The sequence below is a fragment of the Euprymna scolopes genome, chromosome 22, assembly GCF_053919585.1.
Source record: "Euprymna scolopes isolate OS-2025 chromosome 22, ASM5391958v1, whole genome shotgun sequence".
NCBI classification, from domain to species: domain Eukaryota; kingdom Metazoa; phylum Mollusca; class Cephalopoda; order Sepiida; family Sepiolidae; genus Euprymna; species Euprymna scolopes.
This window is the reverse complement of record NC_136503.1, coordinates 80,148,146-80,173,021: the sequence shown is the minus strand read 5'-3', so window position 1 is coordinate 80,173,021 and position 24,876 is coordinate 80,148,146. Positions and strand designations below refer to the sequence as shown.

Below are 24,876 nucleotides of genomic sequence, written 5' to 3'. Positions count from 1 at the left end.
TATCAAACTTTCATTAAAAAGTAATACTCCTGAAATTCTGAATCCTGATTTAATAGAGTATTTGCAAGATAAAATAAAGATATAAAATATTTCACATCTAAAATATTTTCTTTTCTAAGAAAACTGGAAATCATTACGCAAACATTAATCAAAAGAACTCGTACTTAGAATACACCAGCATAATTTCTGCTAAACAAAGCAGTAGTTAAGATGACAATTATTTGGATTCTTCACACTACTGTTCTCATTTTGAGTGTTACTTTCACAGTGTTTCGGTCAATGTACCTATTTACTATGCCTCCCCACGGGACAGAGTTAGACACCAGGGTCGTTTTTTAACGCGGAGAAAAGGTACAAAAATAAAAATTGTCTCAGTTGTGAAGGATTTCTCCTCCACCGAAAGAGAACAAGAAATGGAAGTGCAGCATCTGAAGAACAGATACTACACTTTGATCTTGACCAAAAGGCCAAGTTCGGACAATGTAACCTCCAGCCTTCTTCAGGTGGATCTTGCCAAACTCTGGAATTTGGACGGAATTTCAAACAAAACTTTTTACTTCATGGGGAGGTTCTGTCAGCCATGACTGGATTGAACTCAATTCTGAAAGTGATATTCTACTGAATGTTGAAGGTTCAATTTGACCAAAAAATATAATTGTGAATTACTTAGGACTTCTATCCAGTCGTGACTGACCAAAAAAGAGCACGCTACTCCTGTGAAGTAAATAAAGGGTTCCATTCGAAATTCTGTCAAAATTCCCAAGTTCAATAAGATACACCTGCAGAAGGTTGAAGGTTATATTGACCGAAACGTTGTGAAAATAACACTCAAGATGAGAACAGTAGTGTGATGAATACAAGCAATATAAATAACCAATTCTCATCTCAAAAATTCAGAAACGTGAACATCTCTTGTACTATAGTTGCTTGAGCTTCTGCCCAATCAAGAGTCAATACATAAAAACAACATTCACTGTTACTACTATACGAAACAAGTTCCTATTCAGCTATTTTAACAAAATAATAAAATGTTTAAAGAAAGAAATCTGTTAGAGAAAAATAAAGTTAAGTAACCTTAAAACAACCTTATTTGTTAAACAGTATAAACATAAAACTTACAAGATGTAACCTAATATCTGTGGGTAGAAAAAAATAAAAACGCTGAGTGATGGAAAATGATACATATCGATGTATACTTAACACGGTGTAACAAATATGTTAGTATATGAACACATGTCACAGGTGGATCTGCTGTATTGTCTATCTTTCCTAAACACCATCGACCTAACACTCATTAAGTGGCCTTAGAGTCTAGATAAGTAGTGACCCCAAACAAAAAAAAAGAAAGTTTTATATATATAAAACAATTATATTGCTGTGGTTTCCTAGATGTTAATTAAACTCAATAAAAAGTAGTGTTGTATTATTGTATAATTTTCCTTATTTATACAAACATTATTGGCTGCATATGTGCATACATGCTTCAGCTATTAAAACCCAGCATCATCAGGTTGCTAGTTGACCACGCTGATTCCGATAGAAATAAATACAGAAAATTATATATATACTAGCATGGGTGCCCGGCGTTGCCCGGGTGTTTGGAGGTGTGTGTTGAGCACAAAAAAAAAAAAAAAAAAAAGTGGTAGTAGGAAAGGCAGGCTCGAACCCATACCATGAAGGAGAAAAAGAATGTGAAAAAAAAATGTGACGGCTTTGCTGTTACAACCACTGCCAAACTGGAAGTGACGTAAGTTTAAATTAAGGCTAGTCAATCAAAAAGAGGGAATGACTTTTGAAAATATCGGCGAAAAAAGCAACCCCTCCCAGTAGAAAAGTGGCTAGTTAAGGGTGAAGAAATTGCTTTTAGCCAATTTTTTGATATTTGTTGTCAGAAGGATCGAGCTTCAAAACGATACCAATCTTGTGAAAATCCATCGCCTCTGTTGAAAGTTTTAGGCAGACATACAAACATACATACATTTAAACAGACAGGTGACATTTATGTAATAGACTAGTGGGGGTAACGAACGTTACGTGAAAAATGGCTTAAATAACACTGGTTCAATATTTAAATTTTTAGAAAAAAAAAAAAAAAAAAAAAAAGACATCTCACACCACGATTCGAACCCAAAACGTTTAGATAATGAACCAATGCGCTAATCAACTGACCTAACGTGACGTACATGAAATTTGTTCAGTTTTTCAACTATTTAAAGTAAATCAGGTCAGGACGTCATCTGGCGCATGAGTAGAACCGGTCGTCGTCACGAGAAGACCGTTTTTCTTGACCCCCACCCCCGTCGAAAATTGTCGATTTCGGGGTGAAAAAAAAAATGAACGTTTTTGGCCAATTTTTTGAGCGAAGGATGGAGCTTCAATATGATACAGAGTTTGTGAATTTTCATCGTGTCTGTCGAAAGTTTTTAGCAGACACACAAACACACATTTTCGCTTTTATATATATATATATAGATTACATAGACGGGCATTTAACGATGTAGATTTGCTGTTAAAAACTACTAGAAATATATCTCTTTTTAAACTAATGAGTCATCACTTATCAAGGCGATTCGAGGATGAAGATTAATGAGATTGTCCATCAGCTATAAATAAAATTCCCAAAGACGTAAATGTGATACTTTAATCAACTTAAATCAAATTTAGTAGCAACTTGTGTTCAAGTAATTGTATGCAATAGATCGTTTACAATAGACAGAAGGAAGCGAATTGAGAGAGGAGACAATGTTCTTGCTAGAGAAACAGATCTAGCTGACTTCTATCCTTCAGTAACTAAGTTTGGCGATGGACGCAACAGCAAAGCCGTCACTTTTTCTTTTTGTTTTTTTCACATTCTTTTCCTCCTTCGCGGTACGGGTTCAAGCCTGCCTACTACCACTTTTTTTTTTTTTTTTTGCTCAATACACACCTTCAAACACCCGGGCAATGCCAGGCACCCAGGCTAGTCTATAATATAAAGGAAAGTCGTTTGTGTGTTTGTACCTCTGTTAAAAACTTATCTGCATCTGACCGGGTCGAAACCAGTACTATCTGAAAGAGCAATGCCCTGGATGCAGATGTGAAAATTAGAAAAAAAGATTAATTCTGTAGGGGGGGGGGGTAAATGAACCACTTTTTGAAAGGGGGGGGGTCCTTTTTCGCGTTGCTCTTTTTGCAAGTCACGCACATGTGTCAAACTAAAACTTTGTTTAAAAAGCTTATTTTGCAATGTAATGACATCATAAGCACTCGTGACCGTGTGCGCAAAATAGTTTGTGGGCATCGTGTGCTATTTGTTGGATGTACGTGGATCTAGGTCGTCCTCTGCTTGCGCATCCGTGTCGTGGAGTCCATAGCAATACATCACTCACCAATTCATGCTTGCTCCTCAGACAATGACCGGCAAATCTTAGGCGTCTTTCTCTGATAGTATTAGGTATGGCAGGTAGATTGCCATAAAGTTGCTGCTTCGTGGGATGATTTTGCCAAGATATATTTAATATTGTTCTTAGCATACGGGTGTATGTGCTGTCTAGTTTTCTTTCCAATCTTTTGGTGAGTGTCCAGGTTGTAGCACCATAAACAAGGACAGACTCTACCACTGCCCTGAAGAACTGCCTTTTCAGTTTGTCAGCCAGTCTCGAAGTCCATACTTAATGTAGCCCATCCAATGCGGTCCATGCTTTTGAGATGCAAATTCCGATATCTCTCTCTGTGGAAACTATGTTGCTGCCCAGATACGTAAACTCAGCGACTTCTTTCAGTGTTGATCCAACCAAAGCCCTGATCTCTCCTTTCACACTGAACGTCATAAACTTTGTCTTATCCGCATTTATGTGGAAACCAATGTCATTTGCAGACTTTTCTAGCTTACATAACAGTGTTTGCGCATCAGCAGTGTTGTTCGCGAACAAAGCAATATCGTCTGCGTAATCTGCATCAGTTATGTGTGCTGATTGATGACGTCTGTTTCTGGATTCATTTAGGGTGAAGCCTAGCATATTATGTATATCAACAGAGGTGCGAAGTACAAAATCAAGACAGACAATGAAAAGAAAAGGGGCAAGAGTATCTCCTTGTAGAACCCCAGTGCGGATGTCGAAACATTCAGTGTCCCCGTCTCGGGACCTGACCATTGCTCGAGTGTGCTTATATAGCATCATGATAGCATTAATGACTTCATTTGGAATGCCATATGCTTTTAATATGCTGGCCATTTTTCCTCTATTCTCTATTGAGAAGGGTGATTTTATAATGGAGGAACTTCTAAATGTACTAAAGACCAAGAATCGTAAAGCTGCAGGCTTAGATAACATACCTCCTGAAGTATGGAAGACAGGTGGTTTCAATGACATACTTCTTAATTCATGCAATTCTGTATATAATCAAAAAATTATTCATATATGGAGGGAAGGATGCATACTTCCCTTCCCCAAGAAGGGTGACCCAAGCATACCAAGCAACTACAGAGGAATAACACTCACTCCAATTGCAGCAAAAATCTACAATGCCATGCTTCTCAACTGTATCCAACTAAAGATCGAAGAAGTGCTCAGGAAGAACCAAAATGGATTTAGAAAGAATCGCTCTACTAATAGTCAAATACTTACTGCTAGGAGACTGATTGAAGGAGTCAAAGCAAAAAACATTGAGGCAGTCATAGATTTCACCAAAGCATTCGACTCTGTACATAGAGAAAAAATGGCCAGCATATATTATTATCGAGCCCCGACACTACAGCTAATTTTTTTTTTTTTTTTTTTTTTGCTTTTTTGAGTCACACAGGCACTCCCTGTTATTTTGATTGAAAGAAAAGTTGTTTTGATTTTTTTATGTTATTGGGGGGGGGGGGGGTCCAGCGCACGGGCATCAAAAAGTGCTCAATATCCAGAGAATAGCTTCTCTTCATATCCCTTCTGCCGAAATATCTTCTTTTGGGGGCGATTACATTTTTGTGTTTTTATCCGTTCTTTTATTTTTGAAATTTTTGCGGGGGTAATGATGGAGTTGACAGTTAATAATGAAAAACTGCTCAATATCTTTAGTATAGCAGGTGTGTCCAAACGGAACTTCACGTCAACCCAGGCAACGTCGGATATCCATGCTAGTTTATTTATAAAATATAATTTGCTATAAAAAAAAGAAGGTTAACCACAGAATTACTACATTAAATATATCTTTTAACCAGAAATATTTTATTATCCTTCAAGAATGTGTCACACCTCATGGCAAGAGAGGATTATCACCGATCGTAATCGTCTGCTGGTTGCCTTCATCTGAATTCGGTGCTGGATTTCAATATTGATCGTAATGTTAAGCATGTGGTCTCGGTCATTACTGTAACAAAAGGATCATCCTTCTAAACAAGATCACAACTCAACTTTTAAATAGCAGCAAAATCCCACCTCTTCACTGTAGAGGCCCCTAGATGTTGGAAAGTTTTCTATTCCAATAGTTCCTGCTCTCAAACGGCTAGACTTTGGAATTCCCTCCCTGTTTCCTTGACTGTACTAACATGCAGAAATCTAAATCTAACACTAACAGATATCTCGCTGCTCAACTACCTACAAAATGCCATTGTTGGCATGGCCTCGCATAGTTGCCCTTTACGCCTGAGTGGGCCAAGTGGCATTATGCCTTATTTAGGGTGAATTAAGATTTTATTTTGAAGATATAATGACACCCGACTTCTCCACCGAACAACAAACTTAAAAATGGCCGAATATCTGTCCCATAGTGCATGTATCTTGGTGAATAGTTGAAGACACAAATAACCATCAAAGATTTAGATGAGCTTTCAGCTCCACAGGTGACCGGTCTTCGAAAGTGGAATCACAATTCGTTTGCCATCTCATACAACCTTGCACAGGACTACCATATATGGGCCACAATGGTTCAGAATGCACTGAAGGCAACCTACCATATCCAGTTTTAAAATTACCTTTGACAAACAGTCATACAGTATATAGATGCAATATGTTTTTTTTTTTGTTTTTTTTTTTTGTTTTTTTTTTTTTTTACATGGCTTGCTGCATTTTGCCATTTTTTGCCAATAAAATTGATTATATATATATATACTGGTGGGGTGGGGGGGGGTTACCGACTTTGCCCGGTCGTAAAATATGCTTAAATATGATATTTTAATTTATTTGTTGAGATTTCGTATACATAATTATAAAGTCGTGATTTCAAAAAAAAAAAAAAAAAAAAAAAAAAAAAGAAAGCATTTCGATGCCATTAACTAGAACTGAAACTGATAGCAATGCTGTAGTATTCAAAGCTGGTGATGTTACCACTGTACCAACATGACACGCATATGAACTGATTAAAAATTTAAAATAAACTAAGATAAATGTACAAAATGTATAACTCATTTTCAATTTGGACCCATTTTTGACTCCTTAAAAACTATTTTAACCACCTAAAGACCCATAAAAGAATGGTTCATAAAAAAATCCAATCATTTGAGACCCGTAGTGTCACTCTGCGACTTTTAGATTTTTGAGATAAAGTTCGAAAATATGGAGACAGACAGGCATGTAGCCTTTTATATATTAGATATGCATATATATATATATATATTAGCAGAGTGACCCGATGTTGCCAGGAATTGGATGATAATCAACAAATGTTTTACATTCACATTTTTTTTATTATCATTGAAATCGGTGAAATTGCTCATTTTTCAATCAATTGATTGATTGCCTGCTCTAGTTGGGGGGACAATTCACTGTGCACTGGGAGGAAGTTCACACGCTTCTTGCAGTGACTTAGTTCACAATATATTGTAGTCTGCATTGCACTGTAGAGAATCTGTTGATTTTATAAAATTGTTTTATATATAATGGCTTCAATTAAACTTCAAAATGAAAAATCAAGTATCATACTTTAATTGTGCTCTAAACAGAAACGTTCATTTTAATCATGCCCCCTGTCATATCAAAGAACCTACTGTTGATTTTATATGCCTGGTCTTATTAGCTGTGCGGTAATAATCGCTCGAATTTAAGTTTAAAATGAAAAAGTCAAGTATCATTGCGCAATTGTGCTATAAACAGTAACATTCATTTTGAACGCGCCTCTGTCATATCAAAGAACCTACTGTTGATTTGATATGTCAAGCCTTTCGGCTTGTGTGGTAATAAAACTTCTCAAATGCACTTGTGATGTTTGGCTATGCAAGGTGTTAACGTTAGTCAAAATCGCCCGTTCCTTCTTTCAAACTTTTTTTGATTATTGATACTTATCAAAGACATTCTGATACAAAACCTATCTAAGAACACTGTCAGGCACATAAAGTGTGTGAAATTTCATAAATATCAGTCCAGCAGTTTTAGAGTCTGTAGGGAACTCACTCACACACATTAAGTTCCTAAGAATAGTAGATATGAAAAAATAAGGAGATAAGTATTAAGGCTACATAAGAATACATATTGAACTGAATTAATTTATTAATTCATTTCTTTTATTAATTGCTATTCACTTCTTTTGAATATTCCTTTTTTTTGGGGGGGGAGGTAAGCCAGAGTTTGCCTGCCTTTTCTTTTTTTTTTTTTTTTAACCCTTTGTAAAACCCTTTCTTTTTTTTTCTCAACTCTCCTTTCCTACACAATACCTCTTTTCTACTGGCCTTTGAAGCTTTTCTTATTTCTCTCATACACCCACCTCCCTTTCCTATGATTGCACCCCAGTCACCAATTTTTTTTATTTCTAGTCTAAATTGTATTTAAAATCGTTGTCTATTCTGCCAATATTTTTGTATATAAACGATTTTCTTTCCTCTTCTGACGAGAAGCATTTAGTTTTGAAATGCCATGGCTCAATCTGAAAAGGGTGAATGTCATTGCTGCAACAACAACCTACTACGACCCACCAAAAAAGTTTGAATCTTATGAGCCTACATACTACAGGGGAATGGAAAATGGAAAATCAAAGAATGAAACTAATCAAGGCAGTCCTTTAACCATTTGTCATAACGGTAAGAGTGTTTGTGTTAATAGACCAGGAGACTGGAGTGTCATACCAAAAACTTAAAAACTGGTACTTGATGCCATCTTGCTAAACACTCAGCATTATAAGGGGAGGATGCGAGGCAAATGGAGTAATCCTGGGAATGAAGTGGCACTCTCTGCTACACCTTGGTGTAGTAGCTAATAAAAAAGAAGCTTTTGGGTCACCCTCAACTAGTCGGCCGCTTTGCTTTATGTTTCATCTCTATTTTTGATTCTGCGAAAGCTAAATAGCTGACTATAGTCGAGAGCAACTCAAAAACTTGCTTTTCATTAGCTAAACCGGTCCATTTCTGATAAGGATAAGAGTGTTTGCAAATGGGCCGGGAGAACAGGGTTCAAATCTTGCTTGAATCATACCAAAAACTTAAAAAATGGTACCTGATGCCACCTTGCTAAACACTCAGCATTACAAGGGGAAGATCAAAGGCAAATAGAGTAATCCTGGGAACGAAGTGGCACCCTCACCTACACTTTTATCTAGCAACTAATGAAAAGGGAGCCTTTGGGTTGCCTTCAACTATTGTCGGCTACTTGAAGCTGTTGAGTGTAATTTCAAGATGGCATCTCAATATCACTTCCAAATTTTCTCCTGTTTCATTGGCTACTATATCTCTATAAACATAATCTGCATATGTCAGTCAATACCTGATGCATGTTTTTTTAGAAAATATATATTTCTTTAATTAGATTCCAATAATTTTACATTTGTTCCAGTTTAACAGCGTCTAACAGAGTCATCCATATAGAAAGTTGGAGGTATTTTCACTCTCACACTTAGATCTACTGTTACTGGCATCACCTTATACTATGTTATTTTATTCATCCCAGAACTATTATTTCATTAGCTTTCCATAAACTTTACATTTTTCTCCAGCTTAACAGCTTCCCTTAACATAATCATCCATACAGAGAGAGTTGGAGATTTTTACTCTCGCACTCATATATACTACCACTGGCACTACTTTACACCGTGTAGTCTTATTTATTCCAAAACTATTACTTCAATAAATTCTATATTTTTCCAGCTTAACAGTTTCTTTTAACAGTCATCCATATAGGAAGTCAGAGGTATTTTCACTCACACATATATTACCAGTAGCATCACCTTACACTGTGTAGTCTTATTCATTACAATACTATTACTTACTAGAGAGCATTTTTTTTATTGTTTAATCTATTATGTAACAGTTATGCAGTTTACAAATTTCATACTAAAGTCTTTTTTATTTTTATTTTTATTTTTTTGCTGGTTGCTGATTTACATTAATGTAATGGAATCTGTGTTTGCATTGAATGATAAGCAACAAATAATTCAATACTTAAAGATTGAGGCCAGAAATTTTTGAGTTATTTTCCCAAGCAATGCCAGGATACAGGTCTGCTAGTACTATATATTATTTATCTGGTACTACTGCCGGCAACTTACACTGTGAGGTATTTTTCATGAAATAATTATTTTGTCATACCACTGTTTTTATTTCATTTTTCGTTCTTGATATTATGTTTTAAATACAATAGTTTGATTGGTAAATATTACCTTACGCTACAACAGAACACTGATCACTCTAATTTGGTTTTTGAGGGGTATTCGAGGTCGCTGACAACAAATCTGATAATTAAACCCGCCACAAATTTACCGTTTGCATGGTATGAACCCCTAGACCTTGGGACTATTTTGTGCCATTTTACTGCCTTCGGTAGTGTTTTTCTTACATGATACATTCGTGTGCGAACAGGCGTAGTGAAGTGTCTTTTCACATCGCGTAGGAATCTTTCAAATAAGAAAGTTTAAACAAAAAAAAAAAAAAAAAAAAAAAATTGTGGTTCATTTATTTTTTTCGTCTTACATAGTTTTTAATGCGCGCTCCCCAGCACCACCACCGCCGCCGCCTCCTCCCCAATGTAAACAGAATTTTTGTGAAATGGTAAAGTTACTTACGGAAAAACGGTTAATTAAACTGCAGAAGCACTTGTTAAACTACACAAGTCCTATAATTGAATTCACCCCTCTCCCCCAAAAAAGAACAAAAAACATAAAAATGTTTGGTGGTTATGTTTTTGTAAACCTCTTGTGAAAACTTTTTAGATCAATTAAAAAGCATTAAAACATTTTTAGATCAATTGAAAAGCATTAAAACTACGTAAAACAAAATAAATAAACCACTTTTTTTTTTCAAAGAAAACACAAAAAAAAAACCAACCTTCTTTGAAATAACTACTTAAAGATTCCAGCATGCCAAGATTCATATGTGATGTGATAAGACATCCCACTACTCCCGTTTGCACGCGAACGTATCATGTAAGAAAAACACTACCAAAGGCGGTGAAATGGCACAAAATAGTCTCAAGGTTTAGGGGTTAATACCACTACTCAAATGGGAAATTTGTGGTGGGTTTGATTATCAGATTTGTTGTCAGTGACCTCAAATACCCCTAAAAAAAAAAAAAAAAAAAAAAAAAAAATTAGAATGATCGGTGTTCTGTTGTAGCATAAGGTAATATTTACCCAATAAATTGTTAACCAAACACTGCTACGTATTATTAGAATTTATGAGAGACTTAAAAAAAAAATGCTCAACTGATGATTTTTTCTTTTCTTCATAAATAAAGCTTCAGTCTAAATATTGTATACTAGCAGCTGCACCGCGTAGTCAAACACAAAATCAAGTACACTCAACATCGTCTTACCATCAATGCGTACCCTGTGAACTCGGAGTATGGAAAATTCCCATATGCACAAAACAAAATCACTGAAAAAATAACAAAAATACCCTGTGAACTAAGGGTAAGGATAATGAGTAAACATTGGATAAAATGACGGTTAAAATTATTACAAACTTGCGATGATTTGAACCTGGAATTTTCTGATCCGTAGTCAGACGCATTATCCATTGCATCACAAGTCCTATCCGTATGTCGAAAGATATTACCATGACGGTATACAGACAGTGCTAAATTCCGTTGACATGGGCAGATAACTTTTTCGACAAGTTTACGAAACGGCCCCAAAACCCTTATTTCAGGCTTTTGGTATGACTCAGCATTGTTCGTTACGAACTGTATATAGATAAGGACAATCTAGGAACTCACACCTTTCAGGGGAAAAAAGAATTTTTCAATTCGGTGCATCCGTTCGAAAGTTTTATTGGTATATAGGCACACACGCATGATAAACATTTAGAATTTTCATTAATAGTATAGATTTTAAAGAAAAAATATAAAATCATTTCTCTTTTTGCAAAGTCTTTATTTTGATTACATTTTGGAATATATTTTAACATATACGAAATTTTGGTCGTTTATGATTTACTACATAGCACGCGACTGAAAATGCAATTCTTTTCATCAGAGAAAAGAGGTTTGCAAAATATACAATAAATTTTGCAGGTTAATGCATTGAAAGAAACAAATATGAAATTGATTATATTTGCATTAAAAAGTTATTCAATAGTTAGTGAAAGTTTAGAGATTCATAATGATTATGAAAGCAGGAAACAGGAAAAAGGGAGAATAAATACACATTATATATATATATATATATATATATATATATATATATATATATATATTAGGGTTTATATTTAAATTTTTTTGCAGTATAATATAGAATTTTAAAAACAAAAATTATTATTTGAACAAGGAATACACAACATTTAAAGTTCTTTCCTTAATCCATGGGTTTTAAGGTGTAAGGCTAATCTCTTCAGAGGAACTATCTTAAGCAAATATTTCTTTATGGACAAACATAATTTTGCTTTTTATTGAAAATTGATTAAAAATATTTTTAAAGGAACATAGAAAATGACATCGTTTTAAGGTGATCGAACAGGAGAATCGGATTAAACAAGAAAAAGAATGTGCATTTCAGGTATACAATTTGAGTGGTGCCTTGCAAATAGAGATGAATGCTATTTTTATATTCCAAACTGGTTAATGATTCCAATATTGAAGGTAATGTCCCAAAATTGTCGAATCCAGCACCGAGAAGGAATGGTAAAGTTCCTTAGCAATAGTAAAAGATGGAGATAATAAATCCCATTTGTTCATTATATATTTCTGTAGAAATATATTTTCTTATAATATATATCAATCCCTATTTAAGAAGATTAATGTAATTACAAAACAATATAGAGAATAAACAAAAAGGTATTTGCAGTCTCTCTTCCAATTTTCGAATTTTAATCATGTCAAATCACACTTCAATTGCTTTTGACGAATTGATTGTTGCTATTTGTTCTGATGAGTTAAGGGCAAAATAGATTCACTGATTGATATAATAATTAAGTAATTGATTTTGTGCTACGAAACAGATATTGTCAAGAATTGTATAAGTCAACTGAATTAAAGGAATAAAATATAAGATGGTCAACATCATGAATTTTGGAATATAACTTTTTGTCATTAATCCTATATATATATATATATATATATATATATATATAGTAATAAGTAGTAATCTACAGAGATAAGTAGTGAGATTATACACCTAAAAACAAGAATAGGTTTAAGGTTTCCAAAATTTATAGAATTGTTTGCAAGGACCCGTGCCATAATGGATAAAGTACTAGGTACAACTCGGTTCTAAGTGATACTCTTCTGTGCGAGCAATACTAAGAATACAATTGTAAATTACTTAAGAATTCTACCCAGTCATGGATGGCAGAATGAGGGCATGCTACCCACATGGATTAAATAAAAAGTTCCATTCAAAATTTCATGCCGATTCCTGAGTTCGACAAAATAGACCTGAAAAGGATCAGAAGTTACATCGACGAAAACATTGTACAATAACACTCAAGTCATCGTAGTCATAGTTGTGGCATCACCCCAGTGGTCGATTGGACTGACTCTTTCCAACAAGTTCACAATGTTCCGAACACTGGCTGACTAGGCACGGCAATCCAAAGCTACTTCTGTTATGAGTGCAAGCCACTTGCGGTTCAGCGACAGACCCTGTAAAGGATAGGACCTTGAATAAGTTCAGCATCCTGCTGCACCGTCCTGAGCAAGGTTTTGGGTAACCTACTGCAACATTTCTTCCAGCCTGATAGTGTTGCTGAGTTTATGACTTCAAGGATGAATCACCTGGGTGTTGTCGAAGGGCGTGACCAAACCAACCAAGGCATCTGGTAAGGAAAGATTTTTGGCGAGAGTGGATCTTGCAGCGAGCACAAACTTTATTTTTGGAGATAAACTGATGCCAGTGGACATGGAGGATGTGATATAGGCAGTGATGGTCGGATACCTCCAGTTTGCATAGGTCACTTATCCGCATAGGCCAAGTCTTGCAGTCATAAAGGAGAATGGTGCGGATGAGGGCCTGGTAAATCTTAAATGATGTTCAGCCTTATTTCTTTTCAATCAAAGTCAACACAAAGCAGTGTGAGCATTGCTGATGCGGTTGAGGTTGTCTTCCTCCTTTTAGCATGTTGCGATGATGATGATGAGGCTAAGATACTCAAACTGATCAACCTCTTCAATAGTTTTGGTGTTGAGGACAATGGGCTGTTATTTATTTGGAAGAAGACCTGCTGTCAGAAACTGTCTTATTGGTGTTTATCTTCATGCTGATCTTTGAAGTATAAGATTGCATCTTGTCAATGGTCAAAATTTGAAATATTTATCAATATTAAAGATGAAAATAGTTGAAGAAGAAGAAACACTAATAATAATAATCTAAAATGTCAAGTTACTTACCGCCATCCATTTTCCTTATCGTAGCTAAAAATTCCTGAAATCACCGTAGCTGATAAAATTCCTACAGTTAAAAATGGTTGACTCAATCCTATAAGACGTCCTCGTATATGTTGTGGGGCACATTCTGCAATATAAACGGCTGTAGAGGCACCAGTAAATCCTGCAAGAAAAAAAAAGAAAAACATTTAGTTCTACACATCATTTTTTTTTTTTTTTGATATGTGACATATATATTGTATAAGATTGTGAAAATTAAACAAACAGGTAGGCAAGGAATGATGATGATGACGATAATGATGACAAACAATAACAGGAGTGCAAGATGTCTTAATATTAAAGTGATCCAATTTTTTTTTTATTTTTTTTTTACACAGGCATCACCACATTATCAAGGCCAAGAGGCCACTCAAGGATAAGGGTTAAAGAGTGTACAGTAGAAATTGGAAAATATAGTAATCATTAGTAATGAAAATTCGTTAAATTTGTTAACTTATATGGAACGGCTCATCAAAAACTTGTTTATGTTAGACTTGAAGACAACCATATTGTAGTCAGCTGGAAAGCAGGAAAACGGAAGACAATTCCACAGGCGTGCAGTTCTAAGAAAGAAGCTTTGTTCATGGAATCTACGTTTAGGTTTAGGTACAGATAAAGAATGGGGGGGGGGATTATTGATAGTGTTTTTAGCTAGACGAGTGTTTCTTGTGATCAACTTCCACTAATACTTAAAGAGTTCTGAATCTATGTGTCTTGCTTCCAGCTATGGATTAAAGAGGAGGGTAGGTTAGATTCTCAAGCTTTGGTTGTGCAATTAATCGAGCAGAAGAAAACTTTTAAAAAAAATTAAAGAAATAAAAAAAACCCAAAGAAACAAAGATTTAAAACGCGATTACTTGATTCTAACACTGACTGTTATTGAATGTGTTAAATACATTTATTCTGTTTCCCTTTCTCTGTTTAGTCATTTTTTTCTTTTATTATCTGTGTTGCCGATCTGATTGAACACTGCCCCATATTATTGACACTGTTTTCAAATATATCCATTTGAAGTTCAAACCTCCACTCGGGTTTTGTTTTCCATTGTTGCTGATAAATCTAAGCGGAAGGTGATACCGTGAGGCTGTATTTTTCTGTCTTTTTTGCCTCTTACCAGGATTCACGACATATCATGCACGGCTGGATGTCCATTTAATATAATGGCCCCATTACTCATAGTGGCGAACCAAATAACTGCTTCTTCCAGGATTGTTTCCAGTCATCTTGGAGTTGACAATTAAGAAATGCCAGCTCAACTCTATTATACTATATACTGTACTTTACTATAGACTCGCCATGTAGACACCTTTAAAAGGGAGTAATCACTATCTCTCAAGACTGAATAAGTTTTTTTTTTCATACATACTAATGTTGGGACGATAAATTGGAATCAGAATAAGAAAATTGGACTTTTAGAGGTATTGGTATCGGAAATTTTTGTACCTATTTTCCAATGCAAAAAAAAAAAAAAAAAAAAAAAAAACGAGTTTTTTTTATTTGATTTTGTTGAAAGCAAAATCTTCCACTGCTAGTAGTAATGATAAAATAATAAATATTTATTGATTTTTAACTAATAGTGAAACTAATGTCTTACAAGTGTATTTTTTGCACTTGAGAAAATATGTGCACTTAACATGTTTTTATGATAATTGGGGGAAAAAAAACAAAAAACTACTTCATAGTTAAATATTTAGAGATCTATAAAGAATCAGAATCAGTAATTGTATTGGAATCGGGAGAAATATTGGAATCATTCTATCACTAATACATATAGATGTAATATAGCATGATGTACGTATGTAAATGCGAAGTGACATCACCAGTGGAGGAAAAAAAAAGGACTATAAAAAAGGGAAATAGAACAATCATGAGGAGATGAGATAATGCTTGAGATCTTGTGAGAGACGTAGATAACATTCGTGATCATGTGCGAGGTGTGAAGATGATCACATGAGGGATGTCACAGCGGTACAAGCAAGTTGGAGTTATTTCCTATTCTTTGTCTTGGTTTTTTTTTTTTTTTTTTTTTTTTACACAGTGATCACCACTTATCAAGGCTCGGAAGCCACTCAGGGATAAGGGTAAGTACACTCAGGGATAAGGGTAAGTACATCACGTTAGTGAGGAGATTTTATGAAGTGTTTAATTAGGGGGGGCGGTTCATTAGGAATTTGTTAACATTAGACTTGAAGACATCCAAGTTGTAGTCCGGAGGGAAGCAGGCAGACGGAACAGAGTTCCACAGGCGTGCAGTTCTAAGAAAGAAGCTTTGCTCATGAAATCCGCGTTTTGATTTAGGCACAGATATAGAGTGGGGGAAATTTTTCACAGTGGATTCAGCTAGACGGGTGTTTTTCGTGAAAGATTGGCGAGGGGGGACCAGGGATTGGAGTTCAGACGAGCACCTGCCATGAAAATAACGATAAAACAAGGATAGGCTCGCAACGTCTCTTCTGTGGGAGAGAGGTTGCAGGGTAGAGAAAAGGGCATTCCCCACTAAACCACGAAGTCTATTTTGTACTCTGTCAAGGCATGATAGGCTGTTTTTGGCAGCTCCTGCCCAGATATGGCAACAGTATTCCATCCTTGGACGTACTTGGCTTTTATATAGATAGAGAATTGCATCAGTAGTGAGATATCTTCTGGAGCGGTAGAAGGATCCCACCATCTTTCCTGCGACCTTGGCAACAGACTTGATGTACGTGTTCCATTTCAGATCAGGAGTAAAGGTCAAACCCAGAAGCTTGTCAAAACACGGGGCCTCACCCAGACGAGAGCCATCCATCACAATTGATGCCAGCTGGGGATCAGAGCGTTGATGATGTAAGGATAGGAGTTTGGTTTTGGATGCATTAAAGGTAACTAGCCACATCTTCCCCCACTGAACCACGCGCTCGAGATCAGAGGAGAGAGAATCCAAGAGAACTTCGTCATTTACAGCCTTTGATGTGTTGCCGTAGATGGTCGTGTCATCAGCATAGATGTCAACGAATGATTTAAGTATGTGTTTAGGGAGGTCATTGATGTAGATCAGGAAGAGAGTTGGGCCCAGGATTGACCCCTGAGGGACTCCAGCATTTATATTGCAGGCCTCCGATTTTTGTCCATCAACCACTACTCTTATGAACCTATCAGAGAGAAATGATTTAATGATTGAGAAAACATTTCCAGTTATACCGTAGCTGGAAATCTTGTGAAGTAGACCCTTATGCCATACTTTGTCAAAGGCCTTTGATATGTCGAGAGCAATTGCCCTAGAAAGGAAGCCTTTGTCAAGAGATTCACTAATCCTGTGGGATATAACCGTCAGCACATCTGCGGTAGATCTTGCAGAGCGGAAACCATATTGTGTGTCACTAAGAAGATTATTCCTGCTGAGGTGGTTTACTATTTCTCTATTTAATATTGATTCCAGTAACTTACTCATAACACAGAGAAGACTTATTGGTCTGTATTGAGAGGGAGATGACTTATCACCTGAATTCTTAAATACAGGGCAAACTGAGGAGGTCTTCCAGGGGGTCGGAAAGCACTTCTCCTTAAGGCAGCGCTTAAATAGTTTCGTAAGTATGGGAGCAAGTTCTGGTTGAAGCTTTTTTAACACTATAATTGGGATGCCATCAGGGCCAGTTGCTTTACTGGAATCTAGGTTTTTTATTAGCTTGGCGACCTCATGCACGGATATTTGTATGTTACCTAGCTTGTTCTGTGTTATAGGAGGAAATATGGGGAGTTGATGGCCTTCGTCGCATAGGGTAGAATTAGCTGCAAAGTTCTTTGCAAATAGTTTGGCCTTGTCTGATGCTGGTCTCCTTTGTGACTGAAACTGCCCACAACACATGTTGGTCCATGGACAATGGATACACGCACACAAACACATTATATATGATATGGTGAGTTACATCACAAGGAACAAGAAATAGAATCAGTCCAGTCATGACTTTTGTATATTAGTTTTAATTATTTATTTTTAAATCATTATACATTTAGGCGATTATACAAATCAATATACAGTTAGGCGAATACTTATATTTTTTCATAAATGCCTTACACATGTTTCGTTGTAGTGATGAGAGAGGCAAAAAGATATTACAAATCACTCCAAAAGGACAAAACTGAAAATTCTCTAAGTATGCTTATATATTTTTGTCAGAACAGGATTCACTCCTAAACCATTTAAACAATCATTATGAATTTAGGAACACAGATTCTAGGCATAAGGGTGAGTAATATTGACTATATTTAGTTTTAGTTTTATGCAGAAAAGGCAAAAAGGAAGTGGATAATAAAAATTCAGATATTGCAGTATTTTGGAAAATTTTTTGCAATATTATATATTGTATTCGATATCAACTAATTCTAATTCCCAAAATTTCAGTTTCTCTGGTGCATTTTAAAGAGTTTCCAGAAGGCATTTTTGGAGTATTTTTAATGGATTTAAATTTAATGAAAATCGGATATATTTGAATTCTACAAATAGAAGGTTTCACCCATATTCTAACGCAGCACGGATGCACATATGTAAATACATGCAAAGTGACGTCACTGGTAAATAAAAAAAAAAAAAAAGGACTATAAAAAAGAGGAAAAGAATGATCACAAGGAGACAAGATAACATTCAAGATCTCATGAGAGACATGCATAACGTTTACGATCACGTGGAAGGTGTGAAGGATGCTCAAGAAGATGATCACATGAGACGAAAAAGAGAAACTTAGGAATTAAATGTTGTTGCTACAAAGAATGAGTTAGAGTTATTTCCTTTTCTTTGTTTTGGGTTCCTTTGCAACTGAAACTGGATACATTATAATATTACGTCCCCCAAAAACCCTTTAAAATGTCCAAAAGAAAAAATTGAAATATGGAGAATTGGAGTTAATTGATGTCTAAGATCCATTAAAATTTCACAAAAATTGACAGTATCTAAATTTTCATAAGGGTTTTCAACTCTTCTTTACCTTCTTGGCATAAACTTAAATTTAACTAAATATAGCCCACATTACTCGCCATTATGCCTAGCAGCTGTGTTCAAAAATTCACAATGGTGTGAATCTTGTACATATAAATACTAGCAGCCAGCTCAGTGTTCCTATTTACTTGCTTCCCCACAAGGGCAGAGTTAGACACAAGTTTGTTTTTTAATGAGGGGGAAATCTAGCTCCCCAAAAGGGGCGCTCTGGATAGGAACAAAAATTAAAATTGTCTCAGTCATGAAGAATTTCTCCTCCACTGACCGAGGACAGAAAAGGTCAAGTGTAGCATCAGAACAGATACTACACAGTGATCTTGGCGCAAAGGCCAAGAAGCACAAAAAAGCCACTCAGTGTTGCCTGGTCATAAAAAACGCTTAATATGTCTTACTTTATGCAGATTTTGCATTTATTATTATAGAGCCAATTCTCTATTAATTATTATATTGTACCCAATATATATATAGTAATGATTTGTGTGAACAAACATCTTGCTACTCGTCTCCCTTCATAATGCCCCTACAACTTATATCCCCGATAGTAGCCCCCTTCTTCAAAGTGGCACTGTGCCTTGTTTGGGGTGAAAATTGATAAAAAAAATGATTTCAAAAGTTAAAAAACAAAAAAAAAAAACACAGCTTTGGTGTCATCAGCTGGAATCTAAACCAAAATATTCAGTGCTCAAGCCTTAGTCATTATGTAGCACTTCAGTCTTCATTGTTACTGTCCGAGCTATTGCCAGAGGAATAAGAAAAACGAAAAATTAAGCGACTTCAAGCCAAAAATGTATATGTATGCATGCTCAGAAATTACTTGATTTACATCTGCCATGGTCAACTGTTTTTGTTTTCAATTCTGATCCCTTAGCTCCAGCTTTTTTTACAGGCTAAATTGAAAGTGCTCACAGAGTTCAAATACTCTACATATCAAGTTTTATGTATGTCAAACAAATATTCAGAGAGGAGTTTGGTAGAGACGTTTCACACACACAAAGTCATATATATATATATTTATATATAGATAGATAGATATAAAAAAATGTCCATGTACTAGAATGTTTTCATCCTAAATTCTATACAATTATGCACAATATAGAAACTATGCATAAAAAGAATTAAGCGTAATAGTTAAATGAAAAAAAAACATCTAATAAACTATAAAAAAATAATTAACGAACATTCGTTTTTCAAAGGAGTATGCAAATTATTTAAGCTTCATGAAGTTGCTCGCATGTCCATGACTGAGTATATTAATAATTTTTAAATAGAAAAAGTTGGATTTTAAATCAATGTCAGAGCAAGAAAAAGATTTAAACATATATATGGTGGATTGATTAAATTGTCGCCCTAGTAAAAACAACATGATTCCATTTCCGTTTGATGATGAAAACTGGTTCCTTTCTTTTGTTGCAGACCATCTACTAGTCGGCCAGTTTTGTACAAATCCCAAGAGCAATAGGAGCCTTCTATCATGCCTGAAAGTGACACAATGTTCAACATGCGCGATCGGAGATGCACCGCTGTAAAACTCATGCTCTCTACTTATCCAAGTTATGACAACAGGACCATTGCCAGCACCCTCAAAATGCATCGCTGGATTGCCACGAATAACAAGGACGTGCCCAGGGTGATGAAAACAAAGTTTCTGGCCACGATTATTGTCTTTGGTGTGGTTTCAAATAAGGGCCACATCATGCCACCTCACATCTTCGAAGTCAGCTTGAAAGTCAACACCAAAGTGTACCTAGATGTGCTGAAGAGTGTGGTGGTCTTCTGTGGTAATCAGGCGGCCGCTAGCAGATCCTGGGTGTGGCAGTAGGATTCGTGTCGGCCCACAAGTTCAGAGACCCAGGCTTGGCTTTAGAAGTAGTGCTATGACTTTCTACCCTTCTCTCACTGCCCCCCTCTCCCCGGCCCTGAACCTGCTGGACTACTTCGTTTGGTCATACGACGAGAACAGCACCAACATGACCTCCCACAACACCAAAGCCAGCCTGATTGCTGCTATCTACCAAGTATTTGCCAAGCTCCTGCCGGTGTTGGTGGAAAAGGCATGCTCTCAGTTCCATACCTGTATCACGGCGGTGATTTAGGCTGAAGGCGATTACATTGAATAGATGTCAGCTCTACCACATAATCAAGTTACCTGAATTGATTTTTTGCAATAAGTTTTAAAATAAAGCTGTAGTGTTGTTTTCTTTAGGGCAACAACTTTTATCGTTCCACCCTGTGTGTATGTATATATATATATATATATATATATATATATATATTTTTTTTTTTTTTTTTTTCACAAATGCTACTTTATCTTACACTTAAAGTATTGGTTATCTGTTTTAGTAGAAACAAAGACAAAGAAGAACAGGTCTCAAACTTTGTAACCTTTAAATTAAATGTCAAACCTAAAAACACAATAATTGGATCCCTTGCTAAACAGTGAGATTGGAATTCTGTCATGTTTCTATGAAATTAAATAATGAGTACAGTATAATGTAATAAAAACCCCTAATTTGTCATGCAGGCAAACATGGTACAAGTTCTAGGTTACATGATATTAGTTTTAGAGCAGTACTTAAGTAACCTATGTCAGGAGGACCCTTGGCTTCTTTAGGCCCTAACCCAACATATGCCTTCCTGCTGCTGCTGCTGCTAATTTCACATTCGTGAGGTGTGTGTGTATGGGGAGGAGGTAAATCAAAACAATAAAATGGAAAATAAAGAATAAGCGAATGAAATAACCATGTTTAAATGGTAAAACTTTAAAATCGACAAAAAAAAAAAAGCACAAAAATAAAAAGTAAAACAGCAAACGTGGTGGAAAATAAAGGATTAAGCAAACAAAAACAAAATGGCATAAATAAGTTTTAAATGTTAAAACTTCTTAAAAAAAAAACAACAAAAATAGCGAACATGATGGAAAAATAAAAAAAAGGGAAAACAAAGAATAAACGAACAAAAAAAAAATGGCATAAATAATCCTGTTTAAATATTAAAACTTTACAAATCAAAAAAATAAAAAAAATGTTAACTATGTCAGTGTGAACGTGAAACCTTAAGACAATGGCACTGTCACTATAACCACTACTCTACGATCACGTGAGCAAAGTAACATTCTTTTCTTTTTTTCTATTTAAACCAATTCAAGAACGATTTTTGCACATGCGTGTTTTATTAAATTGTCACGAAGGAACAATTTTTTTTGCTACCCTCCCTCATTGCAAACGTCAATTTCTATAGGAAATACTTGACCGTTTTTTTCTAATTTTCACATATTATTCGATCAAGACATCGCCTTTTCAGATGGTACTGGTTTTGACCTGGTTTGATGCCACTGAAAAGTTTTAGTGAGACATACATACAGACAGGTGAGATTTCTATAATAGACTAGTAAAAATATGCAACAACACACATACTACACTGAGAGGACTCAAATACTATGCTACCCCGTTCTAAAAAAGGAGGAGATAATGCCTGGGAGGGTGGTATCATTATAATAGAAATGATATTATTCCCTCCTGCATTGAGTATTGAGATGCCTTAAATAAGTTTCCGAACTTTTTTTAGTACATGCATTTAAGATTGTTTAAAAATCTTGAAAATTCAGTATGTTATTGCTATACATCTTTTGAGATGACTGACCAATTTTTATGATTTCAGGTTCAAATAAACAGCAACAGCAGGAATTGGAATACACACTACTAATGCCCGATTGTCACAGCTGGTGAATTTCAATACATGTAATATCTGATACATACAAAAATTTTCAATAAAATCCAATGATTATAAAAATTGATTTTGTTTTGTAAAAAAAAAAATCTATCAGTTACGTTAGATAGTTATTTGACTTTTGATCATTTTTTTTTACTTTCTTTTTAAGATAATTCTATTTAAAAAAAAAAAAAAAAAAAAAAAAAAAGAAACCGTGGAAGCAATTTTTGAAATTAACATTGTATGTGAAATTCAATTGTACACATTCAATTGGAAGATTTGTTAATTCACTTTAACCTAAAGCTATTAATGGTATTAGAAAACACCCTGGTAAAATATGGGTATATCTTCTGGTGCTGGTTCAGAATCCCCCATATTAAAAAACAAAACTAAAGAAAAATCTGTACGGCGTACATACCTGTGACAAAAAGAAAATATTGTATGCCAAAAATCACGTAAACAGATAAAGTAGTTTTATTTTTATAAATAAAATAATTTTTAAACGATTTATAGGAATTTGTAGGCATTACAACAAAAATCTTGCTGGTTTGCATTATTTTGAGTTATCTCCCTTGTTTCTTGAAACCATTTTCAAAATAGCGTCGCTTAGTTTTGCTCTTGTGATTAAGGGAGGTGGTGTTTGATTAACACTGCTGGCGAGCCATGATTTAATATTCTGCTTTGTTTTTAAATCCCCGAAAGAGTGTTTCATGGTAACGACAGATGATCCCTTAAATTAACATTAGGACTATTGTGAATTTGAGAGAGCAAGTTGATGCATTGACTGCAGGTGATTAAATGACTTACTGACTCAATAGTTTTCTAACGAATGATAAAATATAAAATTAAATAAGTTTTTTATATAGTTTTAAAAGGTTAAAAAACTTCCAAGACATATATATATATATATATATATATATATATATATATATATATATATATATATATAAATATATATATATATGCATACATAGTTACTGTCTACATACATGCACATAGATAACTTACTTTTTATAGATTTCCCCAAGGAATGACGGGGCATAAGAGAATTAACTCCTCAAAAACTAGTTACTTCTCTTTAATTAGTACCTAGGACTGGCTAGAAAATCGATCCTCTTTTAATGAATGTTTAGAGTCAAAGAATGAATATTTTTTTTAAATCCTAGATATTCATCCGAGGCAATTCTGATCAAGAAAATACCAAATCTTTGAGCATTTATTTTGTTGTTTTTTACTTTTAGCCAAACATATAAACGTACAACTGGCGCTTATATTATAGACTAGCATGGGTACCCGGCGTTGCCCACACCTGCTATACTAAAGATATTGAGCACTTTCATCGATACCCCCCCCACAACAATTTAAAAAATAAAAGAACGGATAAAAACACAAAAATGTAATTGCCTAATAAAAAGAAGTATGTGACAACCTCCCCACCAGATATTTCAGCAGAAGGGATACAAAGAGAAGAAGCTATTCTCTGGATATTGAACACTTTTTGTTGGCCGTGTGCTGGACCCCTCTCCCCCCCACAATAAAAAAATAAATGAATTCAACAAACTTTTATTTCAATCAAAATAGCAGAGAGTACCTGTGCGACTGAAAAAAAAAAAAAAAAAAAAGCCGTGGTGTCCAGGCTCGAACATGAAACACAAAAGAGGGGAAGAAGGCAAAAACGTACAGACAAATGCTTTTGACCACTCGATCACTAATGTTTATGACGTCATGATGTTGCAAAATAAGCTTTTTAAATATAGTTTTAGCTTAATGTGCAAAAAAAAGGACCCCCCCCCAAAAAAAATGATCCAGTTGACCACCACAAAATTAATCTTTTTTTCTAATTTTCACATATTATGTGTTCGGATGATTGCTCTTTCAGATGGTACCAGTTTTGATCCAGTTGGATGCAGATGACAAAAAATTTTAACAGACATACAAACATGCACACACTAATACACAAAGGACTATCCTTTACATAATAGACTCGCATGGATACCTGGTGTTGCCTGAGTGGACATGAAGTCCAGTTGGAACACACCTGCTATACTTAGGATATTGAGCACTTTTATCATGGGCACTATTTTTCGAGCTGAATAAACATGTTACATTAAATAAAAACACAAAAAATATATCCAGTTAGGTAGAAAAGTAACTTATCTTGCCTTTGATAACATTTATTTGTTATATATTTGTTTTTTGACAATTTTTTCGAATCTCTGTGTATAGTAATACAAACCCAAACTTCTCTATATATTTCTCTTATTCCCTTCCCATTTTTTTCACATCCCTCTTCACCCCTATTTCTCTCTCTATTGAAAAATCCATCTCTCCTTTATATGATAGACTAGCATGAATACCCAGCATTGCCTGGGTGGACATGAAGTTCGGTTTGGAAAGAGCTGGTATACTAAGGAACATTAGTGCAGACACTGTCCGTTAACCAGCATTCCTTTTTCC

At 35.1% G+C, this 24,876-nt stretch overlaps 1 protein-coding gene across 1 annotated transcript in view; it reads right to left on the bottom strand.

The window, feature by feature from the left end:
* LOC145243493 (proton myo-inositol cotransporter-like) overlaps positions 1-24,876 on the bottom strand; it is a gene marked incomplete in the record, with an annotated part of 88,878 nt that overhangs the window by 29,917 nt on the left and 34,085 nt on the right. Inside the window, 1 exon segment of the mRNA XM_080106437.1 lies at positions 13,707-13,866. Within this exon segment, the coding sequence (XP_079962563.1) occupies positions 13,707-13,866 (160 nt within the window).